We start from the raw sequence: 16438 nt of genomic DNA, 5'->3' as shown, positions 1-16438 counted from the left end.
GGACAGAATCAGGGAGCCTCCTCAAAGACTGAATTTATAATTGATTTACTTCAGCTAATGTATATAGCAACTGTAATTGTAAAAATGTTATTTAATTATTAATCGAATGTTATGTACTGTTTAGCTAAAAGGGGAGGAATTGTAGTGTATGTACCTTGAAGAAGGAACTATATTCTGCAGCCCCTGTTTACTGCAGTACCAGCAGTGACCACCCCTGTATATAAGCCTGTGCAGTAACTTTGTATAGTAGTTCCAGTTTTGTCTCCATTCAGTAAACACCTGTTATAACCAACTCCTGCAGTCCGTGTCTCAATTACACACGGACGTTACAATTGGGTTGACTTTACATGCTTTATATTTTTCTTATTTTATTAAAGGAATTTGAACATGAACATAATTAACTGCAAGGTCAAACCTAAGCCAAACCACATAAAGGAAATTCTGCAACGTAAATGCTTTTCCTTTAGTTTTCCCATTGCTTCCATTTAGACTCAAAAGAGTATGAATGTTTGTTTGCTTTCTTAATGAGTTCTTGTAAAGGATGATTTCCTGGCAAATGGAACATGTTTATCTCCATCCAATGAAGACGCCCAACACTCCCAGGTCAGGACTCACGGTCGGGAGGCAGAGAAGAACGGATCTTTTATCCCCCCAACCCCCACACTCTATATCGCTGCAAAGCTAAGGGGATGTCTTCACTCGTTCCTGTTAGACAAAATAACGCTGAAATGAGCCAATATCTGCTGTTGAAAATGCAATAGCCGGGGAGACTGGACTAGCCCATGGTGCATTAGCCTGTTTCGTGCAGTTGGGGTCACTCTTCTACAGTTCCGCCAAATCTGTTACATTTGCCACCGTTCTAGTCTTAATTCTTATTGACAGATCCGGGATGAATCATCCAGCAAACGAGCAGCCACCCTTGTATCTATGGGCCTTTCTCTGATAAAAGTGTTCATTTTGTATTGTGCCCTCTGTGGGCAATGTTGATGGGATGTTAATATGCCAGAGGCTTTCAAAAACTTCATTTTAATTTACACTACATCTTTGAAAATACGTTTCAGGTCTGCTTATTTTAAGCGTGACAGTCCAGCTAGATTAGGACCCGATCAAGTTATACTTTAAAATTCAATTTGAACACTTTAGTGAAGAAATTGCCGGTGCTTCCCCCAAAAAACATTAATTCTAAGCATTCCTTTATTTGCCTTTGAACCCTGTTTTATTGCTGGACATATTCAAATCGTTGCAATTTTTGATGAAATTGGATTGGGTCTTGTGAGATGCTTTGACAGAATGTAGCAGCATAAATAAATCAACATCCCCGTCTGCCTTTTTGTGTGATGTCATTGTTGCTACATAAACCATATATACATCCCGGGGTTAAACGTTCCAGTCAAGCCTGTTGTGGGTTTTTTTTTAAATTTAAAGAACATTGCAAAGTATGTATCGAGTGACCAGTTAATCTCGTGAAATATTGGCCCATGTGATTGTCTTCAACCACTTCCTTTTAAATGTATTTTATAACGTCAGTAAATCAATATATATTTATATATACAATACTCCTCCCAGGCAAACAAGTGTGATCGCACATAAACTACACTCCTTCCAAACACTTGCTACATATCTCCATGTTTGTGTGTCCCTCCCGAAGATCAATCCTGATCTTTGAGTGTTTCACTAGAATTTCTCCATATCCTCTACTTTGCCACAGTAAATCCCACATTACAGTTTATGTCTGCCTTAGCTCACCTAGACAGGCTTCCGCCACAAGCGTCAAAATAAGTTTTGCATCAACAGGAAATACCGGAACGAGAAGCCCATTCCTTACAATGAGATTTTTCTTTTTATCGTTGTTGATCCGTGCAAGCATTTCTGTCATTTTCCCGACCGAATGGCCGATGCCACTGTTCGCTTCTCAGTTATTTAGTTAACATGTTGCATTCTGGCGCTCAATCTCGCGAATAAAAACCCAAAGGATCAATCTATTGCTCTCTCGTTCCTTTTCTTGTGCTTGCAGTAGCACAGACCAGGCGACATTTGGTCGGGAGGGATTGGGGGGGACAAGCAGCTACGTGCTATTTTATATAAATATTGAGTTTTGCAAAATATTGGAAGTTAAGACTTTAATAATTGCGACATGTTTTTGCAGGGATGTTCAAATCTTTGTCGCGTGCCCATTTTTCCATCCATTCAGGCTGCAGGAAGAGATGGATAATCCCAATCTAAACGGTGTGGCTGTTAACTGTGCTCCACAACAAACTCCGCCAACACGAAGCAGGACAGTCATCTCCGCACAGTGTGTGTGTGTGTGTGTGCCTTGTGCATTGCAAAGGGTGCCGGCGCCAAAAACACGCGGCGCTTTCCCCATCGCTTGCTTCCCTTTGTAGGAGCTGAGTTCTTCCCACCAGCTGCCTGGCTCCTTCTGCCAGACTCCCGGGCTGGGTGTTGGGAAGCCGAGGATGCGGGCGCACTGTTGCGCCATTTGGGAGCAGGTCAGCGCGGCTGGTGCGCCGGTGGGGAGAGGACCCCCGGGGATTCCCGGCCATTCCACGTTTCCCTGAACGGCGGGGAAATGACAGCTCTCAAAGCGTGGCATTTGCACTTCGTGTTGTCCCAGTAAATAAGAGGTGCGGACACGAGAGAGAGAGAGAGGGAGGGAGGGAGGAAGGAAGGAAGGGATCGGCGCAAGGGAGCTCGCAGCTGGAGGTGGCTTAAGGAGCAAAGTGGAGGTGAAGAGGGAGAGGCGACGGCGGCTTGCTGAAGAATCTAAAAGTAAAATCGGAATGGCCAGTACTATCACTCACACAAGTCACGTCTTTTTGAGAGCAAAGAGGGGAGACGCCATGCGCAGGACGAGGTATGAAGTAGTAAGACACTGAGCGAAGATGGCGTATATACAGGTAGGTTTGGAAGCATTTAAAGGTAAATTTGCAGAGCTGCCGGCAGCCTTTCTGTGCATTGGGGTTTGCACGCATTGTTCGCATAACAACTGGCAATTCCTTTCTCCCTAATCAGAGCAACAGCAAAGTGCCCACAATGAACTGGTCTGGGACGCGCATTCGCATAAAAAACTGTCTTTGGGCACAATTGCGAGGTAATGATTGGTGTTAACATTATCGTCTTTCTCGGTGCTTCCCCCCGATGTTTAATTGAAAGCTGTCCTGTCGTGCAGCAGATTCATTCTGGGACTTGCTCGTTTTCAGTGCACATTTCGTGTTGTTCTTTTCTTCCGGTGAAAGCAACTGTTGCTGTGTATACAGAAAATGCGTTTTAAAAATATCACGTACTCTGGCTTTGCACCTTCAATTTCTTCTTAATAGTGGTACCGAGCAGGCGATGCGTCAGCGTTCTGGCCATGGTTTCCATGGAGACAGCCACAGCTAATTGAGAAGACAACATTCCACCTCCTAAAGCCCATGGCTGCAGCTCTGGACAAAAGATCATTCACACCCAATAGTTCTGCACAGTCAATTCTCACCTAGCATCTCCCTCAGATTTCCCGACTATCATCTAGTTTATTATTTCATATTGTTGTAAGATTTCCAATGGTTTCAATGCTAATTACCTCTTACAAAATGAGGGGAGAATTGTTTGCTGTTAGAACACTAAACTGGTTTATTTTTGTTTCCTCCCTCCCCCTCTCCTCGTGGGTCTCTAAAAGGACAGTTGGAACCAATAAACCAGGTGAGCATTTCCTTCTCAAACCCTACAAATCAAAACATGTCACTTTTAATAACAGCCAGCCGCACGCAGCTCTATCTACTATGTTTCAACAGTTTCCTTTGTTTATTGCTGTCTGGAAGTATTGCTTTACATAAAAGCACAAGGAAAAGCTCTCTGCGCTTTCCCTTTATTTTCCTGCTGGCCATCTTACTGTTAGCAATAATGGTGGTGGCGAGCACCGAACAAAAGCCAGCAGAAAGCAAAAAAAAATCAAGAACTAACAGCAGCTGTCGAGGCGTGAACCTCAAAGCAGTCTGAAAACCAAGGGCACAGAAAGAGTAGATACTGTGTGCAGCAATACACCGGCTCGTTGTTAATTCCAGTTTCTTTTCCACGTCAAACAGGGTTTTCTGTCTAGAATATCAGATTTTCTTCTGTGCAGATGGACTTGTAGGCACTGTTGTCAAAAGTGTTATGACTGTAGTTGCTGTCAGTCCAGTGAAGAGGAAGTGGAAATTTTAGGACCGTTTCCTGCACAGACTCCGCCGTGGTTGTAAGTCTGATTTTTAAATTGCACTTTTTTTTAGCACTGGTGGGTGCAACAAGTGCTCACACTGCAACTTATTTAATAGCTGGCATTCAATGCGTGGACTGTTTCTGGTGTTTATTTTCAGGGTGTTGTCAGTCATCCAGTATTAGATGTCTGTCATGGCGAATCAAACGCACGCCAGTGTTAGGATGCCGCATGGAGCCTCGAAAACGGATCATGGGAGAGTCCCTGTACAGGGACCGTTTGACTGGCAGAACAATACGTCTAGTGCGCTGCAGGGTGCAACAATAAAATTACACCGTCAACAACAATATGTTCAGATCCTTTACTTGTATTAGTGAAGGGAAGATGAATAGTTGTGATACCATATTGGCCACGGTCACAACATTACCAACAGGGAGATTTTATGATTAAGAAACCCCCCAGGGGAAACAGTGAGAGACAGATTGCTAACCATTTGAAATGAGCAAAGATAGGCTTATTTTATATACAGAAACAGATTTTAAAATCTACCAAATTTAGCTGAAAATATGTGAGACTTGAATAGGCTGAAGTACAAATGATGCAACACAGTATAACTTTGTGTAAGAAAAAAACTTACATATATGGCTTTTCATATAGCTAAACACCTCAGGGCAGTTTACAGGGAGCATAGTGGACATTGAACAGGAAGTAGAGGGGAGTTGGAAGAGGCGACCAAAGTCACATTCAAAAGGGTAAGTTTTGAGGAGGCTTTTGAAGGTGGGAGAAGAGTTAACATTGTGAAGAGGGTCAGGGATAAAGCCCCAAAGTGCAAGGGCTTGCTGGGTGAAGGCTCTGGCAATGATAGTGGAGCAGAGGGAAGGGGAAATATGCAATTAACTGCAATTGGAAGGGGTGAGGGTGTGTGTTGGGAGGTAGAGCTGGAGAAGATTGCAGATCCAGGATGGGGTGAGGCTGGGGAGGAGATGGAAACCGTGATTTTTTTATATCAAAATCAAAATGCATAGTGTGTGTGTGCATGCATCTTTGTGTCTGTGTGTTGCTTTGTGTATAATGTTTCTATCATGTGTATTTATATGCTTTGCATGTGTGTGTACTTGTAGGTGTGCATGCCATTGTATCATCAGTCATTAATAATGTTCTTGTTTTTTGTTTGTTATGTGAAAAAAATACATCTATTTAAAAATACTAAATCTGCATGTCCACTGGCACTACTGCAGCACATGTTAAACAGATGCATTTAACAGCTGATGTTAAAATATAGAACAGAGCTCATTTACATATACATAATTAGTCCATGAAACATTATTTAATTCTAAATTTGCTGTTTTTATGTGCTTACATAAAATGCTATTCTCAGAGTAGGCTGACAACTATGAAACATGTCCAGCAATATAATGCAATTTGGGAGGCAATTCTTATTTATTTTAATATTTTGAGAAAAATCAGAAAAAGTGGAGATGTAAATTGAAATGGTTCAGTAAACAGAAACTAGCTGAAATGGGCAAATGCACCAAGATCTAATGTTCACTCTAGTTCTGTTCAGTCTAAGAACATGTCAGAACACATAAACTGAGTCATGTTATTTGAGGCATTATATTCCCGTGTGATACTAAGTACCTAACATAGTGGGATGCAGTTTGTGAATCATGGTGCGCTTAGAATCATAGAATGGTTACAGCACAGAAGGAGGCCATTCGGCTCATCGAGCCCTTGTCAGCTCTCTGCAAGAGCACTTCAGCTAGTCCCACTCCCCCGCCCTTTCCCCGTAGCCTTGCAAATTTTTTCCTTCAGGTACTTAAACAATTCCCTTTTAAAAGCCACGATTGAGTATGCCTCCACCACCCTTTCAGGCAGTGAATTTCAGATCCTGACCACTCACTGCATAAAAAAGGTTTTTCCTCATGTCGCCTTTGGTTCTTTTGCCAATCACCTTAAATCTGTGTCCTCTAGTTCGTGACCCTTCTGCCAATGGGAACAGTTTCTCTCTAACTACTCTGTCTAGACCCTTCATGATTTTGAACACCTCTATCAAATCTCCTCTCAACCTTCTCTGCTCTTACGAGAACAACCCCAGCTTTTCCAGTCCATCCACATAGCTAAAGTCCCTCATCCCTGGAACCATTCTTGTAAATCTTTTCTGCACCCTCTCTAAGGCCTTCACATCCTTCATAAAGTGCAGTGCCCCAAATTGGACACAATACACCAGTGGAGGCCAAACCAGTGTTTTATAAATGTTCATCATAACTTCCTTGCTTTTGTACTCTATGCCTCTATTTATGAAGCCCAGGATCCAGTATGCTTTTTTAACTGCTTTCTCAACCTGTTCTGCCACCTTCAATGATTTGTGCACATATACCCCAGGTCTCTCTGTTCATGCACCCCCTTTAGGATTGCACTTCTGGTATAGATTTTGCTAGAATATAGGTGTGCCTAAAACAGCAGTCACTGGAGAATACTGTGGCTAGTTTTCTCAAACTTGTGCAAATTCAAGCTAAAAATGTTTAAATGATGATACATTGATTGACATTGTTATTTATAACAACTTCAACTTTGAATAGCACCATCTACCTCAACTCTACCAATGCATGGTATTCAGCAATACTGCCTGTTTGGTTGGAGGTGTGCTTTCTGGGACTCTACAAGGGCTAGCTGTTAGATATAATGGGGTAGAAATTAGTCTGGGCTCGATTTTGGGCCCAATTTCTACCCCAATGGGACTATTAGTGACGCCTAATGGAAAGTCACCAGAATTGGTTTTAAAGGAGTTATAATGGCCGCGATTTCCCCAACCTGGGCAGATCCGTGATGGGCGAGGTTGGTGGTGGGTTGCGGCCTCACTGCTGGCTCCATCTCGGCCTCCGACATGACTTTCCCCTGAGTAGGCTTGTAATGCCTGCCCGACGCGTTTCCCGGCCAATTGGAGGAAGTGGGTCTGATGACGTCATTTGATGACGTGTCATCAGCCGGTTTCCTTAAAGGGACCATGTCCAAATTTACTTTGACATTTGTGCTGTCAGTGTTCTACGGCATTGAGGTGCTGCAAACACTGACAGGCACTGCACAAAGGTGCATGGTTGCACCCAGGCGCTCCCATGACTCCCTCCATATGCTTATGGAGGGAGTCACAGCACACAGGGAGGTTCTCTTCCCTTCCAATGGGTGGAAGAGATCTCCCCATGAGATCAAAGCAGTCTGGTTGCACATTGCAAAGGAGGACACAAGCAGGGATGACATCAGGAGGACTAAGCTGCAGTGGCACAAACCTTTCAATGATCTCAGTAGATCACGAAATGTTACTGCAAAGCCGCACTTAACCTCATCCTGCTATGCCACTCATCACATCCCCATCACTCTGCCTTCCCTACCCTAATCCTGCACATCCTTACTCACACCAACGTACCTTGAACTTCCACCCATCCCTCTCTATCTACATTATTACTTCCCCATCTCACTAGCCACCCCTCATACTCACCGTCATTCTAGTCCAACCATACTAACTAACAACACACAAGGGTAGGCACTTGTGTGTTTTAACCAATGTTCATGTGAAGTTTCTGTTAATGTGCTGTCAAACATTGAAACTTTATTTTCATCAGTTTGCATTCTTGGACAGATTTGTGTGCACCTTTGGAAGTGGCTTAGTGAGTTGCAGTGAATGGTGAGACATAACGGTACCCCCCGCAATGCTGATGAGTGTGAAAGGAATGGCTTGGGCATTGTAGGGATGCTTTATGTTATTGGTGTGGGTTGGTGCCAACCTGGCGCATCATGTGACAGCCAGGGTGTACAGTGTCAAGTGATGTAAATCTGGCCATGGTGAGGCCATTCCTGGCATCCCGGGCAGCAATGTGCTTAGGTGCTGATGCCCTCTGTCCTGTGCAGCATCAGTTGATTGCAGAGAAGGTTGGTGTGGTTGTTGGTGCTGCTGGTGTGTTTGGTGATGCTGGTTTTGCAACTGATCATGGTCAGATTCTGAGGACCAAGGTGGGAGAGTATAAACTGTACCCATGCTGATGGAATAGATGGCAGGTGAACTTGAGATGACAGAAGCGATCTGTCAGTAGTGGGAGGGGTTGTTCCAATGAGGTGACCCTGGATAGAGAGTTTGCTCCAAACACTTGCAACCTGCAGAAAGCTCAATCTGTCTTCCAAATGCAGGAAACAACACCTTCTGAGCTTGGAAAGTGAACAGCTGTGAGATGGGAGCTTTTATAGCACATTTCAAGTTGTTAAGTAATGAGATGATTCCTTGGCCATTCAACTCTCGCCCAGCTTAACAGACATGATCCCCAAGCAGCATGGATCCCGTTGGCGAGCTGGTAAATTCTAAGGGTGAGCTCAAAATTGTTGTTAATCCTCTGTTAACAAAGTCTTAGTTACCTGAATAGACTCCCCCGCTGCTGCCTGTCAGTCTGCTCAGCGTTGACAGACCCGACATTTGGTAAAGGCGTGTGGTGGCAGGTTGACAGCGGGGTCAAAAAAAACACTTTCCCTTCCGACCTGCCACCGATCCCGTCCGCTGACCCCCCGAAAAATTCCTCCCATTGTCTTTTTTTATAAACATATTTGCAAGATAGAAACTATGTGCAGCCAATTTAGATGAGAAATGTGGATGAGGAAAGAGGGGGCCAATGACAGGTCCTTGGGGGACTCCAGAGGTAATGGTGCAGGGGTGGGAAGAGAAGCCATTGCAGGAGAAACATTGGCTATGACTGGATACATAAGAGTGGAACCAAACTAGTGCAGTCCCACTCAGCTGGACAATGGAGGAGAGGTTTTGGAAGAGGATGGTGTGACAAGGGCTGCAGAGAGTTCGAGAGAATGAGGAGGGATAGTGCACCGTGGTCAAAGTCACGCTAAGATGTCATTTGTGACCTTGATTAGGGCTGTTTCAGTGCTGTGGCAGGGGTGGAAATCTGATCGGAGAGGTTCAAACATAGAGTTGTGGGAAAGATAGGCACAAATTTGGGAGATGATAATGGCCTGTATTTTGCGGTCAGTGGCAAAGTGACGGTGCTCGCCGCTGACCTTGAAAAAAACTGCCCATAAAGATTTAGTGGGCTCTGTGGCGTCGATTTCCTTTTTCTGATGTGACTTTCCATCTGGTGCCATCTATAGGGGGTCTGTGGCATCCAGCAACAGTGATGGCACCAAGCACGCTGAGCAGCCAATCACATTGAAGAATTCTCAGACAGTAAACCAGGAAGTAAAAAGCAGGTTTTATCATTCACTTTTTAATAATTTTACAGAGAGCGAAATAAAGATTGGGACACAGCTTCTACCTTAATTGGGATTAAGGTAGAAGCTGAAATATCATAAACAAACTTAAAAAAAATTTTTTTTTAATTATTTTAAAAATCTATAGAACTTTTAACACGGAATGGAGAAAATGACACTCCACAATATAAAATTAGCTTTCAGAGCCAGAGCAGTTATTCAGCAGTAATTATGATTTAGTACGCCGTTAAAAACTCAATTACACCTCATTCAACAAGGCTTAACCTTTTCAAGGGTTTTCACAGCAAGAATATTGCGTAAATAGTTCACGTTAAATCAAGTGATTTCTAATTGATTCCCTCTGTGAGGACTACATCAGAAGTTGCTGTCTGTTTTACAGAGTAATGATGGCGAATGCTGAAAATTTCGCCTTCATTACAACCTCAAATTCCGGGCCAACATGTTCAAGGTATTTGGAGAGGAAAGGAAGGTTGGAGATGGGATGGTAGTTTGCAAGGACAGGGGTCAAAGGAGGGTTTTATGAGGAGGAGTGATGATGGCAGAATTGAAAGGAAGAGAGGGAACTGTTTACAATATCAGCTAGTATAGGGGCCAGGAAGGGAAGTTGGGTGCTCAGCAGTTTAGTAAAATCATAGAATCATTGAAATTTACAGCACAGAAGGAGGGCATTTGAGCCATCATGTCTGTGCTGGCCAAAAAAGAGCTATTCAGTCTAATCCCAATTTCCAACTCTTGGTCCATAGACTTGTAGGTTATGGCACTTCAGATGCATATTCAAGTACTTTTTAAATGAGCGTTTCTGGCTCTACCACCCTTTGAAGCACTGAGTTCCAGACCGCCACCACCCTCTGGGAGAAAAAAGTTCTCCCCAACTCCCCTCTAATCTTTCTACCAATTACTTTAAATCTATGCTCCCTGGTTATTGACCTCTCTGCTAGGCAAAATAGGTCCTTCCTATCCACTCTATCTAGGCCCCTCATAATTTTATACACCTCAATCAAGCCTCCCCTCAGCCTCCTCTGTTCCAAAGAAAACAACCCTAGCTGATCCAATCTTTCCTCGTAGCTAAAATTCTCCAGTCCTGGCAACATCCTCGTAAATCTCATCTGTACCCTCTCTAGTGCAATCACACCTTTCCTGTAATGTGGTGACCAGAACTGTATGCAGCACTCTAGCTGCGGCCTAACTAATGTTTTTTACAGTTTAAGCACAACCTCCCCGCTCTTATATTCTGTGCCTTGGCTAATAAAGGAAAGTATCCCATATGCCTTCTTAACCACCTTATCTACCTGTCCTGCTACCTTCAGGAATCTGTGGACATGCACTCCAAGGTCCCTGTTCCTCTACACTTCTCAGTATTCTACCATTTATTGTTTATTCCCTTGCCTTGTTAGCCCTCCACAAATGCATTACCTCACACTTCTCCTGATTGAATTCCATTTGCCACTTCTCTGCCCACCTGGCCAGTCCATTGATATCTTCCTGCAGTCTACAGCTTTCTTCCTCACTATCAACCACATGCCCAACTTTTGTATCATCTGCAAACCTCTTAATCATGCCCCCTACATTGAAGTTTAAATCATTGATGTATACCACAAAAAGCAAGGAACCTAGTACTGAGCCCTAGCATCATAGAATGGTTACAGCACAGAAGGAGGCCATTTGACCCGTCGAGCCCGTGCCGGCTCTCTGCAAGAGCACTTCAGCTAGTCACACTCCACCGCCCTTTTCCCATAGCCCTGCAATTTTTTTTCCTTCAGGTACTTATTCAATTCCATTTTGAACGCCACGATTGAGTCTGCCTCCACCACCCTTCCAGGCAGTGCATTCCAAATCCTAACCACTTGCTGCGTAAAAAAGATTTTCCTCATGTCGCCTTTGGTTCTTTTGCCAGTCACCTTAAATCTGTGTCCTCTGGTTCTCGACCCTTCCGCCAATGGCCACAGTTTTCCTTTATCTACTCTGTCGAGACACCTCATGATTTTGAACACCTCTATCTTCAATCAACCTTCCCTGCTCTAAGGAGACGAACCCCAGCTTCTCCAGTCTATCCACATAACTGAAGGCCCTCATCCCTGGAATCATTCTCGTAAATCTTTTCTGCACCCTCTCCAAGGCCTTCACATCCTTCCTAAAGTGTGGTGCCCAGAATTGGACACAATACTCCAGTTGAGGCCGAACCAGTGTTTTATATAGATTCATCATAACTTCCTTGCTTTTGTACTCTATGCCACTATTTATGAAGCCCAGTATCCCACATGCTTTTTTAACTGCTTTCTCAACCGCCCTGCCACCTTCAACAATTTGTGCACATATACCCCCAGGTCTCTCTGTTCATGCACCCACTTTAGAATTGTACCCTTTAGTTTATATGACCTCTCCTCATTCTTCCTATCAAAATGTATCACTTCGCACTTTTCTGCGTTAAATTTCATCTGCCACGTGTCCGCCCATTTCACCAGCCTGTCTATGTCTTCTTGAATTCTATCACTATCCTCCTCACTGTTTACTATACTTCCAAGTTTAGTGTCCAAATTTTGAAATTGTGTCCTGTACTCCCAAGTCCAAGTTATTAATATACATCTAGAAAAGCAGTGGTCCTAGTACTGACCCCTGGGGAACACCACTGTGTACCTTCCTCCAGTCCGAAAAACAACCGTTCACCACTACTCTCTGTTTCCTGTCACTTAGCCAATTTCGTATCCATGCTGCCACTGTCCCTTTTATTCCATGGGCTTCAACTTTGCTGACAAGCCTATTATGTGGCACTTTATCAAACGCCTTTTTGGAAATCCATATACACCACACCAACCGCATTGCCCTCATCAACCCTCTCTGTTACCTCATCAAAAAACTCGATCAAGTTAGTTGAACATGATTTGCCTTTAACAAATCCATGCTGGCTTTCCTTAATTAATCTACACTTGTCCAAGTGACTGTTAATTTTGTCCCTGATTATCGTTTCTAAAAGCTTCCGCACTACTGATGTTACTGGTGTTAAACTGACTGGCCTGTAATTGCTCAGTTTATCCTTACACCCTTTTTTGAACAAGGGTATAACATTTGCAATTCTCCAGTCCTCTGGCACCAACCCCGTATTTAAGGAGAATTGGAAGAATATGGCCAGTACCTCCGTGATTTCCTCCTTGATCTCCCTCAGCATCCCATCCGGTCCTGATGACTTATCAACTTTAAGTTCAGACAGCCTTTCTAGTACCTCCTGTTTCTCAATTTTTATCTCATTCAGTATCCCCACTACCTCCTCTTTCCCTATGACTTTGGCAGCATCTTCTTCCTTGGTGAAGACAGATGCAAAGTACTCCTTTTAATACTTCAGCCATGCCCTCTACCTCCATGTGTAGGTCTCCTTTTTGGTCCCTAATTGGCCCCACCCCTCCTCTTATTACCCGTTGATTACTTATATGCCAGTCGAAGACTTTTGAATTCCCTTTTATATTAGCTGCCAATCTCTTCTCATACTCTCTCTTTGCCCCTCTTATTTTCTTTTTCACTTCCCCTCTGAACTTTCTATATTCAGCCTGATTCCCACTTGTATTCTCAACTTGACATCTGTCATATGCGTTTTTTCTGCTTCATCTTTCTATCTCTCATCAACCAGGGTGCACTGGCTTTAGTTGCCCTACCTTTCCCTCTCGTGGGAATGTACCTCAACTGTACCTGAACCATCTCTTTAAAGGCAGACCATTGTTCGATTACAGTTTTGCCTGCCAATCTTTGATTTCAATTTACCCGGGCCAGATCCATTCTCAACCTGCTAAAATTTGCCTTCTTTCAATTAAGTATTTTTACTCTAGATTGTTCCCTGTCCTTTTCCATGGCTAATCTAAACCTTATGATTCTATTATCACCGTTCCCTAAATGTTCCTCTACTGACACTTGTTCCACTTGACCCATCTCATTCCCCAGAACCAGATCCAGCAATGCCTTCTTCCTCATTGGACCGGAAATGTACTGATCAAGAAAGTTCTCCTGAACACACTTCAGAAATTCTTCCCCCCTCTTTGCCCTTTACACTATTGCTATACAAGTCTATATTAGAATAATTGAAGTCCCCCATTATTACTACTCTATAGTTCTTGCACCTCTCTGTAATTTCCCTGCAAATGTGCTCCTCTATATCTTTCTCACTAGTTGGTGGCCTATAGAATACACATAGTAGTGCAATGGGACCTCTATTATTTTTAAACTTTAACCAAATAGATTCTGTCCTTGCCGCTTCCAGGACATCCTCTCTCTCCGGCACTGTAACATTCTCCTAGCCAATACTGCCACCCCACCTCCTTTCTTTCCTTCCCTATCTTTCCTGAACATCTTATATCCAGGAATATTTAAAACCTAATCCTGCCATTTTTTGAGCCAGGTCTCTGTTATTGCCACGGCATCATATTCCCATGTGGCTATTTGTGCCTGCAGCTCACCAACCTTGCTTACCACGCTGCGCGCATTTACACACATGCACTGTAAACCTGTCTTAGATCTTCTTGTATTCTCTCTTAGTCTGACCCCACCTAATACCTCATTATTTCTTACTCTATGCTATCTGTCTCTCCCCATCCTTTGTGCACTTTGTTTCTCCTTTCTAATGCTACATCCTGGTGCCCATCCCCCAGCCAAATTAGTTTAAACCCTCCCCAACAGCACTAGCAACCCCCCCCCCCGCCCCCCCCAGCGAAGACAATGGTTCTGGCTCTGTTGAGGTGCACCCCGTCTGGCCTGTACAGGTCCCATCTTCCCCAGAACCAGTCCCAATGTCCCAGGAATCTGAAGCCTTCCCTCCTGCACCATCTCTCCAGCCACACATTCATCTGCTCTATTCTCCTATTTCTATACTAATTAGCTCGTGGCACAGGGAGTAATCCAGAGATTACTACTTTTGAGGTCCTGCTTTTTAATCTCTTTCCTAGCTCCCTAAAATCTACCTGCAGGACCTCATCCCTTGTTCTACCTATGTTGTTGGTACCGATGTGGACCACGACCCCTGGCTGTTCACCCTCCCCCCTTAGAATGTTCTGCAGCCACTCAGTGATATCTTTGATCTTGGCACCAGGGAGGCAACATACCATCCTGGAATCATGTCAGCGGCTGCAGAAACTCCTGTTTGTACCCCTAATTATTGAATTCTTGCGGAACCCCAGCTTTCCAGTCACAAAAACACCCTTCGACCATTACCTTTTGCTTCCTGCCACTGAGCCAATTTTGGATCCAACTTGCCACTTTCCCTTGGATCCCGTGGGCTTTTACTTTTCTGACCAGTCTGCCATGTGGGAACTTGTCAAAAACCTTGCTAAAATCCATGTAGACTACATCAAACACACTACCCTCATCAACCCTTCTTGTTACCTCCTCAAAAAATTCAATCAAGTTAGCCAGAAACGATCTTCCCGTAACAAATCCATGCTGACTGTCCTTGATTAATCCGTGTCTTTCTAAATGACGATTAATACTGTCCTTCAGAATTTTTTTCCAACAATTTTCCCACCACCGAGTTTAGGCTGACTTGGCTGTAATTACTCGGTCTATCCCTTTCTCCGTTTTTAGACAATGGTACAATGATAGCAGTCCTCCAGTCCTCCGGCACCACATCTGTAGCCGGAGAGGATTGAAAAATGATAGTCAGAGCCTCCACTATTTCCTCCCTTGCTTCTCTTAACAGCCTGGGATGCATTTCATCTGGGCCTGGTGATTTATCTACTTTCAAAGATACTAAACCCCTTAATACTTCCTCTCTCACTATATTTATCTCATCTAATATTTCATACACCCCCTCCTTAACTACAATATCTGCATTTTCCCTCTCCTTTGTGAAGACAGACACAAAGGGGCCGATTTTCCCGCAGGTGCGGGGAATTGTCGGGTTCCCCGAATGTCGGGGCTCCCACACGAATGTAAATGGGTCTGCCACATCGATGCAATTTTCCCTCAATTGGCCAATTCATTTCCAGCGTGTGGGAACCCTTGCTAATTGACTATTTCCAGTCAGAAAGCCCCACAGTATGATGTCATCATTCATGGTGCTTTCAAGGTCCACAGCAAGCACTGCATCATCTGAAGGCTTCCAAACGAACCATGCAGGATGGCAGAGGAGCCTGCAGCAGCTGTGGCCAGTGCCAGACCCCGAGCTGCCTCCAAATTCGACAAGGCTTCACTGCAGGCATTATTGGATGGGGTTAGGGCCCACAGGGAGGTCCTCTTCCCTAGGTCAGGGAGGAAGAGGCCTCCCACTGAGACCAAGGCTGCATGGATGCAGGTGTCAGCAGATGTCAACTCGCTGGGAGTCACCAGAAGAACCTTGGCATTACATCTCTAACTCCTTCCTTTACTCCCCCACAGTACCATCCAGAGCCCCCGTCCCCACTATGGAGGAGGAAGAGGCTGTGCAGCCAGACTCCTCAGAGGAAGCTCCAACCTCTGAGGGCGCAGTGTCAGCAGAAGTAAGCGCATCCAGCACCAGCGCAGACACTCACACCTCGGGGGGACCTTCGGGACATAGAGTAGTGTTGTCACCTGGTGTTTCACAGCTCACAAGTGAGCATCAGCAGATTGTGGAGACAGGGACAGCAGTGGAGAGTCCTCGTCAGAGGGCGCAGGACTCTGCCAGCTCAGCTCAGCTGCATGTCGACCCTCTGCCTCTGGGTCCATTTGTAAGATCAGAGGTGATGGAACTCCATGCACAGATGCAGGAGTCTCTGGCAGGTTTTGTCTCTAGGGTCGCTGCGAGTGTGGAGCGAATGGAGGAGTCCATAGCGAAGATGAGCTGAGCCTTTGCGTAGTCATTGGCGCATGAACGCATCACCATGGAAAGGTTGGCACCCTCCATGGAGGAGATAAGTCACCTGGGTATGGAAAACATGGTGAGTGTTCATAATAGAATGGCATCTCTTGAGGAGCGATGGGCATCTATTGAACAGAGAAACCAAACCTTCATGGAAGTCCTTCTGAGTAGGACTGCCAGTGCAGATACGGGTTCCCATGGCCCCCTGATGC

The 16438-nt window shown here is 44.5% G+C and overlaps 1 protein-coding gene across 1 annotated transcript in view; it reads left to right on the top strand.

The window, feature by feature from the left end:
- The first annotated feature begins 2288 nt into the window (after positions 1-2288).
- The window catches only part of syt17 (synaptotagmin XVII), a 90532-nt gene continuing 76382 nt past the window's right edge, over positions 2289-16438 (top strand). The window contains exons 1-3 of the mRNA XM_086000821.1: positions 2289-2897; positions 3664-3681; positions 4065-4213. Of these exons, the coding sequence (XP_085856947.1) occupies positions 2883-2897; positions 3664-3681; positions 4065-4213 (182 nt within the window). The 5' untranslated portion in view covers positions 2289-2882. The remainder of the gene's footprint in view (positions 2898-3663; positions 3682-4064; positions 4214-16438) is intronic.

Source organism: Somniosus microcephalus, chromosome 11, assembly GCF_052327205.1.
Source record: "Somniosus microcephalus isolate GS21.2 chromosome 11, FLI_Smic_1.0, whole genome shotgun sequence".
NCBI lineage: Eukaryota > Metazoa > Chordata > Chondrichthyes > Squaliformes > Somniosidae > Somniosus > Somniosus microcephalus.
Note: the sequence above shows the minus strand (reverse complement) of the source record. Positions and strands in the feature narration are given on the sequence as shown.